The following is a 13,875-nucleotide window of genomic DNA, read 5'->3' as shown; positions in this document are numbered from 1 at the left end:
TCTCTCTCTAATTTCAGATAGAGCCATTATATGGCTTTATATTAGGGTTTACTTATTCATAATTTCACAGTGTATACATCAGAATCAGGTTTACTCTTTGTAGAATGTGAGGGTGATTTTTTTGTCTGGTTTTTTTTGCATGCATGTGTGTGAGGGGGGAGGGAGAAAGAGAGTAGAGAGAGAGAAAGAGAGAGAGAGAGCTTACGTCATCTATGCACAGGTTTGTTTGTATGTCTGTCGTGTGTTTGTGTGTGTGTGTGTGTGTGTGTGTGTGAAAATCAATGTACTAAATGTTCACTGGTTGGGCCTCGCCCCAGGTTCCAGACGCTGTCTCCTGGCATAAATCAAGCCCATCCTCAGTGAGCCCTTCAGGACCACTCCTCTCATCGTCTGCCCTGCCGGTGGATGAGCAGTGTCCCTGGAGACTCGTGCTCTTTTATAGCCAATCACACTGCTAGGGACACTGGGGTCTTAAAGCCTTATTCTCTCTCTCTCCCCCTCCCTCTATTAGTCTACTGCTCTGGAATTTTCTCTACAAAACTCTAGAGATTTTTGGATGTTAGCATGTACTGTATGTAGCTTCTACTTTCAACCCCAAGTGGTACATGCAAGCATACTAAAATATCAATATGAAAATACTGCAAATGTAAAAATAAACATAAATATGGATATATATATCCTAAGAGAGGACTAGACTCTTAAGACCAGAAAGGGTTCCATTCATTCCTCAAGGATGCTATATTCTAATAACTTGTGTTATTAGTAGATGACCATTCATCACATGGAGCTTGATACCTTTTTCAGATAACTAAGTGTTGCCTCCTAATGCGAGGGAAAAGGAAAGACAGATATGAGAAGGCAAAATCGTTAAATTGCATCAAATGGAGAGTGTGAGGTAAATGAGAGTGTTTTTGTCTCCTTCATGTGGTTCTGTCGAACACACAATGAAAAAGCAAAAAAGAAGACATCTATATGACATGACATGGATTTCCACAACAGTTTTTATTATGGTGTTGTTTCCCTTGGTGTTCCATAGTAGTTCCCTTTACATCAAATGCCCCCACATGAGTTGGGAAAATGAGATATTGCACACAAATGTCAGAAAAGCACTAGGTAATACTTTTACATGAAACTATCCTCTACATTAGATATGAGTTTGGAAAGGGCTAGGGTAGATGCAAGCTCACAAGACATATATACCTTACACAGCTGCAAACAAACTCTTACAATCACTCGAAAGAGGGAGATAGAGAGGAGGGAGAGAGAGAGAAGAAAAGATGGATATAGTGAGAAGCTGAGAGAAAAGTCAAAAGCTGAGTGTTCATCTGATTTCTAAATGCTTAAAATGTTCTTGCTTTTCCTTGCTTAGTTAAAAGACTTCTACTGCAACTATTTACAACTATTGACTGAGTTCAGCCCTGATGTCCTGTATTTGTTCTTGGTTAGTATTATGTTGAACTTTTAAAACTCAACTCCTGTAGATCTCTGTGAAATGCTGCAAGGCAATGTCATATAAATGCTTGGGGCCATGTTGGCCACTGTATTGAGTGTCAGGTGGTTCGTCTGTCCGGTAGTTGTGTTATCTTGTCTTTAGGTGTTGGGTGATGGTCCGAGTCATGTAGATCAAACAGAAGTGAAACTGTGAAGTCTGTCTCTCTCATGAAACATTCTCCCTCAACGTTATCTACACACCATTACAGTATAGCTCTAGAGAAATCCTGTCATCGTAAAAGCGCTGGAAACCAAAGACGCCATTTTGGGATCATTGTGGTCTCTGTCACAATGTACAAACTCTGACAAGCTTCGAGACAGAAATGTAGCATGTTTCTGTCCACCTGATACCAGTTTTGCTTAGACACAGTAACAGACCAGGTCTAAGATCCAAAAATGGCCGACACTGACAGAGAAAGGGATCTCTCTCTCTCTCTCTCTCTCTCTGTCCTGCACTTATAATATGGCAGAAACCCAGAGGACACACATCGCACACCATACTTAATCACTTCAACAACAGACTTGCAATTTTGTTGTGTTGGCAGTTCAGGAATCCCTGACCTCCCTGCTCCTCCCTCGTGTAAGAGAGAGAGAGAAATGTTTAGTAGATTACATTACTCGTGCTTACGTCTTCAATCCAGTCATTCGGCCACAGAGCTATCTATAATTATAGTACAGTGTTGCTCTTGAAAAGAAAATGTCCAAAGGATAGGAAACTTGCTCAGCTTTCAAGCATAGATGTACCACATTCTGACAGCCTCTGGTTGAATTTGGCTCATCAACTCAGGAAAATCGAGCAGTTGAATAGTCAAGGAGAGATGCACAAACCAAACCTAAGTTCAAACAAAGGGTATCAATTCAAAAATGACTATTTTTTCTGCTTGCATTCGGCTGGTAGTGCGTTCTTCTTTCAGAATTCGACCTCGGGAAAACAAGTAGCTCAAGTCTCAGTCTCAACATGAATCTTTGTCATGGCAGTCAAAATGCAAGTGTTTCCACAGTCACTCATAAATAAATAATGTATCATAAATAGCCACAAGGATAACATTGACTTGGAATAAGTTAACTAATAAAAAAAATCATGTGCAAAAAAATATAGTGCAAATATCAACATACTCTAAACATAGCCTGCAAATATACAGATGTAAAAGAAAGGGGGGAAATTATGCCACTTAGGAACTTCACAGCAGAACACCTGAAAACCCACTCCGACCACAGATCAATTAGTGTTCCTCTCCCTTCGCTTATAACGAACATTGCTATGCAGAGCAGCACTTGCATGACATCAATAAAACTTGAGGAAGCTCATTGTCATTATTCATTCTATGAGTTTGAAACTAATAAAAACATAAATTGTACTATTTGTAACTTTAGGAGGAGCACTAACTCTGATGCTGTTGGGTATTTTTACCTGTCAGTGTGTCATTTCGACACAAGCCACAGGCCACTTTGCAAGCAAAAAGCACTCTACATCATAAAAGGACTGGACTGCTTCAGATAACCACTGACACATTCCACATCGTGCTGGACAAACACTATGATTCGCCTACAGTACATTGCTACCAGCTCATTCATCTGTTTCTATGGGGAACTGCCTTTGACTTGTGATCATCTGCTGTCTCTATACAGACTGGACATCTGTTCTCAGAGTAAGTGCATCAATCATGGTGTACATTCAATTCACGTTCTAAGGCATATCGAACAAAATATCCATCATCATCCTTTGGTGTGTAGATTGTGGTAATATGAAGATTTTGCACCACCTGTATTCTGCTTTATAATGGTTTGTTGGTTATAACATTCTGTTTGATATCAGCTAAGCTACTGTGTTCTAACACAGTAGACCTACCTATTTCCTTTGATTTGTGATGGATGATTCTTTGATCTTTTCTGAGTTATAAGCTACATTACTGACTAGACTGGTTTACCTCACAGTCTTGTTCCCTTTTCACACGTTTAAAAGCATCCAAAGTACAACGAACCAGTCCACTTCCACATTCATTATGATGGCATTGTAAGACTAGTATTTCCACATTTTCTGTATGGGTCCAGTATTTTGGTATAGCTGCCCTGCAGTTTAGTTGCTCAATGGCGCTAACTTACTGAGAAGATGCTAATTTCTCACATATTTGTGTTTTACAGTTTCAGCTCTCTGACTTTCTCCACAGACTAAACAATCTCATCACTGAGACGGTTTCCCCGTGATACATGATTACGCATACTCCTCACTCGGTATACTTTTAAATGTACGTTTAAATCACCACAACTCATGTTTTAGACTCCAATTTTAAAATATGACTGTGACCGATCAGTTAAATCAGATAAATAAGTTGTAGAATATCTTCTGACTTCACACATTTTTTGAGTTATTGTTTTGAGAGGGGACATCAATTAGACCTTTTAGTTCTGCATTTCTATGAGAGTTGAACCCAGCTGCGGGCCTTAGAAACAGCACAAGGCCTGCAGATCACAGCCCTGGCGGCCTCACAGTTCTATCTTGCACGCAGGGAAGGACTCGTCCTGCATGACCACCGTGCTGCTGCTGGCTAAGACCATGATGTTGAGGTTCTGCTGCTTCTCGTGGGTGTCCTGGTACCACTCCCTCATCACCTCAGAGTCATGTGTCGGGATCAGGGTCACCTGTGGACCAAAACAAGGACACAGGACCAAAGAGGATGGTCAGCAAACATCGCCAACAAAGTAGTAATCCTGTCTGAATAGAAATGGAAGCATCAGCGTTAAGTTCTGCCAGGAAGACTTAATGCAACGTCACTCATTCATTCGTTACTTCTGACAAATCACCAGTCTGCATCAGTCTTTATAATGACATGACTTTGTACCTGCCTACTGCTTTCAGGTGCCGATTTTCGATGTTCCCTCCGTCCCTCCCTAACCAACACCAGTTTGGCCTTGTCCAGACGTCCAGGGGGTAGGTTCTGCCCCTGTCATCTCATTCTGGCAGGATCTGCAAGGGTCCCTACGCTCAATGACCTGGACCGAGGACGGGGCCTTTGCCAAAGACTCTCATTGTTGCTTACTGTATGTCTTTTGTAAATCCTTTGATGGATTAAAACATTTGTTAACTTTCATTGTACCCAGGGGTGCAGTGGTAAAATAAATTGAAATAAATCTAGTACTGTAAGAGATAGAATTTTGTGGTTCTTCTTTTCTTCTTTTGCTAATTGAATGCTAATGCCATTGCAAATGACTGCTAATTTATCCTGAAATCCACAGGGAGTGATAACAGGTGCTACAAAAACACTTCTAACACAGCAAGAAAAATCCCTTTGGTCTGGAACATTAAGAAACAGATTCATTTTCTAATTCAACTGATGAGCTCATCAGTTAGCCTACAATCCTTGCATGAAAAACTCTTCCTTTATCTTTACTCATGCTTTCATTGTATTTCTTCTGTGCTTACGACTGGGCTACACTGAAAGCTCAACTGAACCTGCATGAATGTACCACGTTAAAACAGAAATAGTAGATTGGTCTAAGGGCCATGGTGCATACGCACTCCTTTCTGGTATTGCCAGTTCCACATAACTGAAGCATATTCTTGCAACCTAGACATTCCGTTTCAGTTGTGCTCTGTGAGAGTCGTTAGGGTGTTGTTGACTCACCTGCATGTTATTTCCCCACTGCGATTTCCCCTCCAGCAGAGCATCTAGCACAGCCCTGCTGGGCTCCTGGGCAGCCTGGTCGTTACCACTGACTACGTAGTACGCAGAGCGGACTCGCTTGAAGAACTCAGAGTCCACGTTCTTGGCACTGCAATGGTTTGGGATGTAGACCAGATCCATGTACATCGAGGGGCAGTTGGGAACTGCTGATCCACTGGAGGTTTTACTGCTTCCTGTGAGACAGATATAGGTGTTCAATCTGATGCACTGATGTATGTAAATGTACAAAATAAATCTAAATAAGTTTAAGAATATATTCAATCCAATAGATAAGAGTCAAGGTTCAGTGTTTCAGTATTGGCAGTAGAAATGTCTGAATGTAAGGACATACCTGCACTTTTCACACCTCGGGAGGCAGAAGTGTTGGTTGCATTTTTCACATCTTTCCCCTCTCCTCCCTTAGCACTGGCACTTTTTTTCGGAGAGGCAGTTTTTGTCTCCTTCACTGCACTTGTCTTTGAAATGCCACTCTTTCGGGCTGGTGATGCAGACTTCTTCGCCATTGTTTTTTTCTTTTTGGGCTTCTCCTCTCCCTCATTCTCCTTGACTTGGTTGCTCTCCTCAGTTGCCAAGGCATCTGGGTCCACCATGCAGACGTCAGGGTGGGGAGGGGATGGAGCGGCATCACGGGCAGCCACTGGCGGAGGATCCACATGGCGATATGTGAGAGTTCTGTCCGTTGGGAGTGTCTCTGAGTCGTCCTCTGAATCGATGTTAGCATCTGCTGTGATGGAGGGACATTCCTCTGTGCCGGGGGGCACATCAGAGTCTGTCTGGGAGGGAACGGAGTCACTGACTGAGGTTGGAGGGGTTTCCTCACACTGTTTCCCATGGTGCTTCCCGCCAGGGGGAGGAGGCCCTCCGCCAGACTTGGTCAAAGGCTTTTCCTCCTCCAGAGGGTTCAGATTCTCCTCATTCATGAAGTACTCAAGTGGGTTTGGGTTAATGAAAGATGGTGACAGCTCAGTCTTCGGGTGCTTGTACTCGCAGGATTTCACCAGACACAGATCTACGTCCGTCCTGGATGGACGACAGGGGCTCTTCATGGCGCTGTCCGGATCTTTGGATTCAAAGTTTGAAGCGCCAGAGGTTGGAGAGGTGTGCGACTCTGAGAAATTAGAGGACAGAGGCAGGTAAGATGGTGAGGGGGCTTTGGGACTGACAGGAGATTTAGACTCACACTTGAAGGGATTAGTGTCTCCTCCAGCCAGAGACAGACTTTCCTTATTCGTCCCACCAGAACTTTTGTCCCCCAACACCAATGAGTCTGGGGACACAGGAGAGTGTGTTAAGGAGGATGCTTTTGGGGTAGCAGGACCTGAGGAAGCTGCTGCACTTGGGGACATGTCCCTTGGTCCCCCAATCTGACAAGGAGTCGTAACAGAAGGACTGGACTGAGACGCCTCCGACGGGGTCGCAGAGGCAGCACAAGGGGAGTCACACTCTCTGAAAAGCATTGGCTTCTCGGCCCTGTGATCTCCGACTGAGCTGTGGTCGTCCATGTCAGATGGGCTGCAGTCCACCTCTGTGGGTCCGTTTTCAGTGACCCCACGAGCCCCTGGGGCAGAGGGGTGCTGTGGTGACTGCTTGCTAAAATCTGAGGCCATAGAATGGTCAGGGGAGTCCTGGGGGACCTGCATGACGGAAGGCTCCTGAAGGGACATCTTGGACTTGGCGGTTTTGGGAGAGGTGTCTGGGGAGATGGACATTGGTCGCGGGCTGTCTTCCTTTAATGGAGAGAACTCAGTTTCCTGGAAAGTAGTCAGAGGCTGAACTATGGAGACAGAGAGGGAGTCATCCACCTCTGTGGAGTGGGGGGAGCCTACTTCAGCATGCAGAGATGGTGAAACATCATCAGTTGTAGGGTCTCGCAAAGAACTCACGGTAGCCAGGGAGGTGGACACAGATGCAGCATGGGAAAAGGTGTCCTCTGCAACTCCTTCATCAACTGGAGTTGCAGACTTATCAGATGTTGTTCCTTCTGATATTGACATTTTGCTCTCTTCTTTAAATGTTGACACTTTCTCGGCTTTTTCACTTTTTGTTGGGGATTCTGCTCCAGATGTTGGTGAGCCACACATAGGAGATGCAGACTTGTCTATTGGAGATTTGAGAACTTTCTCTTCCACAGGACTCCCTTGTTTAGGAGAGTCCTCTTTGTCACTTGTGACCTCCACAATTACTGGACCATCAGCATTGTCCCCTGCTTCAGGTTGTAGGGTTCCTGCTTTCTCATCTAGTGGTGACTGATAGTAAGGTGTATGGCCAGCAGATTGTGGAGAAGAGGTGCCCTCCAGGGTCTTCTCATCTGGACTCAGTGAGCTCTCGCCTATTTCGAATGGGATCCCTGTGAGGGTAGTGCCCAGTTCAATGGGTGAGGCAATACCTGATGATAAGAAGCTCATGTTCACATTCTTATCACCAGACGGAGATCTCACTATTGGACCCATTGAAGAGTCAGAAGCCAGTCTTGAAGAGCAAATGGCAAATTTGTTTAATGAGTCTGGAGGAGTCTTGCGTCCGCCCTCTTCTTCCTTGAAATAATCAACAATTTTGTCTTCTTCCAGTGACGATGTAGGTGAGACAGTAGAAGCTGAAGCTTGATAGTCTTCACCATCTGTGGCCTCGCTTTTTGAGTGGTCTTCAGGGCCATCTTGAAGAGTTGGGAGCTGTTTTCTCTCAAAATCGCATGACATTTTAGCCCCTCCAAACCTGGCCATATCCTGAGAAGGAGAGTCAGTCTCATCATTTGTGGTCTCATCGCTCATGATGTCCCTTGGAGTTGACATGCCATCCATGGGTGTTGGCACACTTGAAATCTCAATGGTGGACATGGTATGGCCTGAGGTGGTGTACTCTTCAGGAGGTTCATCTCGGTTTTCATCGTCTGAGGCCGGTTCACTTCCAGAACCTTCCAGAAGATATTCATCATGAATTGAAGCAGCAGGAGAAATGGGGGAGCATACCTTTGGTGAGGTGGAAGCAAACAGAGTTGGTTTTGATGTCTCAGCCTGGACGACAGTAGTGGCTTCATCCTCTCTCTCTTCCTCACTCTCTTCCTTTTCTTTGATTTTCAACTCAGACTTGAGTTCTCTCCTTTGTTCCTCCTCCTCCTTCACTGCATCAATCTCTCCTTTCTCTTCATAGTCCCCAGCTTCAGATGACTCCTCAAGTCCTGTTCCCTCATCTTCAAACTTCTCACTGGTGAAGCTGCTGGCTTTCTCTTTTGGCTCCACCTCATCAGGAGTCTCGCCGCTCTCTGCCTCTGGCTCTGTTGTTGTGATACCCTCATCCAGGGACTCGCCTGCTTCTGGGGACTCTTTGGCAAGTGTGATTTCCTCAGTGATGGTCTGAGGTAAAGCCTCTTCATCTTCGACTATTTCTTCTGCTTTCAGCACCTCAAAGTCCTTGGTGAGGTCTTCCGGAGTTGACATCAAAGACCTTTCTTCTTCCAGAGCTTCAGCAGCACTGGCTGCCACCTCAAGCCCAGCTGCAACACCTGCAGCAGCAGCGGCGGCAGTAGCAGCAGCAGCAGCTGCTGTTGCAGCAGTCTCAGCTTTGGTCGCACTACCTTTAGTGTCTTTCTTGGTGGTCTTTACCTTCCCTTTCTCTTTGGACTTCATAGGGCTTCCTAACTCCTTCTTTGATGTGTCGTCTTTTTTCAGCAACTTTGGCTTAGGGGCAGGTTTCTTGGCTTCAGCTGAAGAAGCTGCATTCCTTTTCAGGAAATTGGTAGGCTTTGACACATCTTTCTTGTGATCATCTTTCTTTACTTCTTTCTTGTCCTCCTTTTTGCTGGCCTTCATAGGAGACTCTTTCCTCAAGTCCTTCTTTACATCCTTTTTGGCCTCCTTCTTCACATCTTCTTTTTTAATCTTATCCTCTTTTTTAAACCTTTCCTCTTTTTTTGGTGTCACCTTCTCATCTTTCTTCTTTTCTTCTTTTTTATCAACAACATCCTTCACCTCTTTGTCATCAGTTTTCTTCTCAACTGATTTTTTCATCTCTTTCTTCATGACTTTTTCCTTGGGAGCAGCTCTTGGTTTAATGTCTGCCTTCTTTTTCTCTGGAGTTTGCTCAACTTTAGATTTCATCTCCTTCTCTTGAGCCTTTGGCTTTTCTTTTTTCACTGGAGTTTTTTCTTTCTGCTGTAAAGTTTCCTCAGGTGATTCTGTATCTGCCTTTGCCTTCTCTGGTGTCTCCTCCCTTGACTCTCTCTTTATGCCTCTACTTGCTGGCCTTGATAATGATTTGAGACTCTCTTTGCTATCTGTTTTATGCTTCATTTTTGCTTGTTGAAGTGATGGTGCCATGTTAGCGTTCAACTCTTTCTGTGTCACCATTGGCTGCTTCAGGAAATCCAGATGTTTCAATTTCTCCAGTCCTTCCAAAATGTGATTCTGTGTGGCGTTGCCAGGAAACAACACACGCACAATCTTCTCTGATGGGTTAGCTGGATGCCATACAATCAGTGAAGAGATAGAGGTAAAGTAGGAGTTTGGTAGTTCTGATTCTTTTCCATTGGGTAGTAGAATGGAAGCCATGTCTTTCTCAATGCCTGTCCACTGCTTCATGAAGTGCTGCATCTCCTTGCTGTTCTTCACTGGATTAAGGACATACATCTCAAGTTTTCCAACTCCCATTTTCTGGAAGAGTATGATGGGTTCAATTGTGTTTCCAGTGCCCTCTGAAGTGGTTCTGGTGTCAGAGACAGCTTGCTCAGGTAATGCAGTGTAGCAGCAGCCTCGTCGATGTTCCTCCGTACCCGAAAGTTTGCCTCTGGTTTCTCCAGGTTCTGGGGTACGTTGAGGAACACAATCCCTATATCTGGGGAGATCATGTTCTTCAGCCATTCGCTGTTGGCAGTGGATCCCTGAGACTGCTCCTCCTCCAACTCTGCGATCTTCCTCTGCAGCATGCTGTTGATACCTGGCAGGTTGTCATCTCCAATATGGGTCAGGAGGATGGAATCCACCCGGTCAAGATGGCGCACAAGTTTCCAGAAGCAAGACCTCCTTTCTGACCCGCCATTGACCAGCATGTTGAAACCATTGACAGCGAAGAGTGCCGCGTCTCCATGACCACCAGGGAAAATGTAGCAGCATGGCTTAGAGAGCTTCAGGAATCCACCCGAGGTTGGTGGCTCAAGAATGTCAAATGGACTTGGGACCTCTACTGATTCTGACAAGTATTCAGTGAATTCCGACAGGCCTTCCATTTCAGGGAGAATGAGAGAGGAGTTCAGTTTCATGTTGATGAAGTCTTGGAGATTGTGTTTGTCCAGGTTTGAGTTTTTCCAGTCACCTTGTTCAGGGCAAAACAGTGTGAGGCTTGCCTTGTTAGCTGGATGTATGCTACTGAGAAGTTCTCCAATCTACAGGGGGGAAAACACACCAGTACTGATAAGTCACTGCTAGTAACAACAACCCATAATAACCATAGAAGATAATCAATACAAATCATGAAAGCACAAAAATTCAGAATCATGACATAAAGATTGACATAGAGGCCTACACAGATGAAGTGCATATGCTGAAATAATGCCAGAGAATATACTTACTTCTTGGTCAGTAAAGATGTCGATGAAGTTGAAGAAGGAGAAGGAGCCTGACTGCAGGATGAGCTCACCTGTCCTCTCCACACACTGTCCAGCCAGGACCAGCTGCTTGTGTCGAGCTGTGTCCGAGATCATGAGACGCACCTGAACACCAAACGTGCACAAACCACCTGAGAATTATTTTCAACTCATTAATGTTTTATATCTACAGATTATTAATGGTCATTTATGTGCATGTGTGTAAACTAGTGCTTGTGTATGACAGAGAGAAAGGGGGAGAGGCCGAGATTGAGGCAAGGGGGTGGGGGTGTATACAGCAAAAAAAAAGGTTGAATTGAACCCTGTTAATTTCACTGAAAAGCACTTTCTAGTTCAAATACTTGGATCACATTCACATTTGCCCTCTGAACATAATCTTGTCTAATAGAATTAATTAATTCTGAATTCTGAGAGAGCAATCCTAGTATGGGGCAAACAGGGTAACGCAACAATGACTCCAGGCCTGGTGGGTGCGTTAGTTCCAATAGTGTATCAGTCCTTCAGTCAAGAAAGAACTCGCACACCAATGTTGCTGACTAGACTTCATTGGTTGGATTAAAACTTGGATCGGCAACATTGGTGTGCGAGTTCTTTCTTGACTAGGATCCAACCCATTTCAATTAGATAGTAGAAGCGACATCAGAAAAAAATCAGGACAAAGGCAACTAAACCAGATGGTCTGATATCAGTACTTCTCTCCCCAAATCAACAACAGGTCTATGAGTACACTGGTCTAACTAAACCTCACACGACCGTACAGCCTATGACTTGCTCCAGTTTTCTTGTCTCCTCATTACAAAGCAAATGATATCATTCTAACCGCAGTTACAATACAAAAGACAATTAGGCATGCAGAATGTGTACCGTGGAAGAGGACTCAAGGGAACTGAGAAATCTGTATGCCTGTGCTTTTTATGATCCATACATGACCTGCGTGTTTATTTGTTTTTACAGCAGATGTAGTGTTAATTTCGTCAGACGAGACGAGAGGAAAAATGTTCGTCAACAACCTTTTTTTCCATGACTAAGACGAGACGATGACGAGACTGCACTAATGTCCTGAAACACTGACTAAGACTATCTTAAGATGCATTATTGTTGACGAAAAAAGACTAGACTAAAATGTTTTGCATGAAATAAAAACTAAGATAAAATTTCTCTTCCATTTTCGTCTACAAAATGAGAAGACAGAATAGCTGTTACCTTTTCAAAATATTCGAATGAGTTCATGGTTCATGCTTGCAGCTTTCCTGTAGGCTAGTCTACGTGCTGTTGCTGCAACCCTGTGGCTGCAGCAGGAAACTACATGGAACAAGAACACCAGAGATTTCTGCCAGAGTTAGGCTTTATGCCACAATGCTACATACCCAGAAGTTGAAGCTTCTCTCATACATATACAAATTAACATCCCCCAGAATGTCCATACGAAAATTTTCAGCAAGTAATGTCAACTACTTAACTAGTTACACTGATGATGCAAAGTTTGCTAGCAAGTAAGCTAATATGGAAAGTTCGCTAGCAAGTTAGCTAAGATTGAGAGTTTGTGTTGCGTTTGGGCGCATATCGCCATCTAGTGTGGCGGAGTAAAACATTCATACTTGGATCCAAGACAGTGTTTCTCAAACTTTTTCAGATGAAGGACCACTTAACTAATCAATAAAAAAGAAACGCACGGACCACCTAGCTAAAAAAAAAATAGACCTAGCAGTATATTAGCCTACACAATACTCACTGAACCACTTTGTTTAATTGTGTCAGAGGATTCATATGATTTAAACTGGCATATCTGACATAGACAGTGTTGTAGAACAGTTTGAATTTACATACAAGTTGGTTCAATATTGCAAATCATCTATATTATATTTTACCACGTCTGCTCGTGGACCACTTGGGATAGCTTGCGGACCACCAGTGGTCCCCGGACCACACTTTGTGAAACACTGGTCTATGAAGATCATGACAGTGGTCCAGTCAAATCTTTTACTGTATATGGCCAAATACCAGCCGAGCTATAACTGTAGCTCGACTTACCTGTGCATGTAATGACTGACAAAAAAATCAGAATGAGTAATTATAACAGTCGAGTAGCCCTGTGGACACACAATATTGTTAGAAAATTGAGATGTGTGAAACACTATTTGACTGAAATGGTAATCAGAAATAATTTGTTATAAAAAAAGACTAAAATGTTTTGACTAAAACTGACTGAGACTAAGATAGCTTTAGTTTTCTTTTGACTAAAACTAGACTATAAATGACGAGACATTTAGTTGACTAAAACTTGATTAACAAAAATGATATTTGAATGACTAAATATGACAAAGACTAAAAAGGACTTTTCGTCACAAGACTAAGACTAAGACTAAATAAAAAATAGGTGACAAAATTAACACTAAGCAGATGCATCCTTATACCTGTACCTAGATTTGGAACGATTTGTTCCAAACTATCAGTTGTTCCAAATGATCAGTTTATTCTATGAGAAAAATACAGTTTTTTGAATATTTGAAATATTTTGAATATTTGAATATACACTACATTCTGAAGCACACTTTTGTAAATAATATCTAGAACATCTCAAAGGCCATAAACCCCTGGCACACACACACACACACTTGCCTCAGTGCTGACAGCTTCATCCGAGGGGTTGATGAGGACCACTGTCTCCAGCACGTTGCTTTTATGGTGCAGAATCTTCTGTCCTGAAAACAAAGAAACCCATCATTACCATTCAACACTTGTCTCCTAGACTACATAAGTCCAGCAGCATCATGTCCCATTACCTGCTTTCAAAGTACACCGACATACAATAGACACTATACAATGAAAACACATACACACACCAACAGACAAGTTCAAGTTCAAATTCATAGCACATTATCATACACATACAAAAAAACAATAATCATTGAATTAATGTGCTTTACATTTTATGCATGTATGAAATAAACAGCACTAGAACAGTGTGTATGTGTATGCGTGTGTATCTGTGTGTGTGTGTGTGTGTGTGTGTGTGTGTGTGTGTGTGTGTGTGTGTGTGTGTGTGTGTGTATGTATAAGTATTAAGTATATATACTCTTTTGATCCTGTGAGGGAAATTTGGTC

At 43.2% G+C, this 13,875-nt stretch overlaps 1 protein-coding gene across 1 annotated transcript in view; it reads right to left on the bottom strand.

Moving 5' to 3' along the window:
• Positions 1-983: 983 nt before the first annotated feature.
• The window catches only part of map1b (microtubule-associated protein 1B), a 38,594-nt gene continuing 25,702 nt past the window's right edge, over positions 984-13,875 (bottom strand). The window contains 6 exon segments of the mRNA XM_048259064.1: positions 984-4,131; positions 5,115-5,347; positions 5,506-9,855; positions 9,858-10,548; positions 10,735-10,875; positions 13,390-13,472. Coding sequence (XP_048115021.1) covers positions 3,976-4,131; positions 5,115-5,347; positions 5,506-9,855; positions 9,858-10,548; positions 10,735-10,875; positions 13,390-13,472 — 5,654 coding nt within the window. The 3' untranslated portion in view covers positions 984-3,975.

Source organism: Alosa alosa, chromosome 12 (assembly GCF_017589495.1).
Source record: "Alosa alosa isolate M-15738 ecotype Scorff River chromosome 12, AALO_Geno_1.1, whole genome shotgun sequence".
In the NCBI taxonomy this organism is placed as follows: Eukaryota; Metazoa; Chordata; class Actinopteri; order Clupeiformes; family Clupeidae; genus Alosa; species Alosa alosa.
This window is presented reverse-complemented; position numbering and strand designations above follow the sequence as displayed.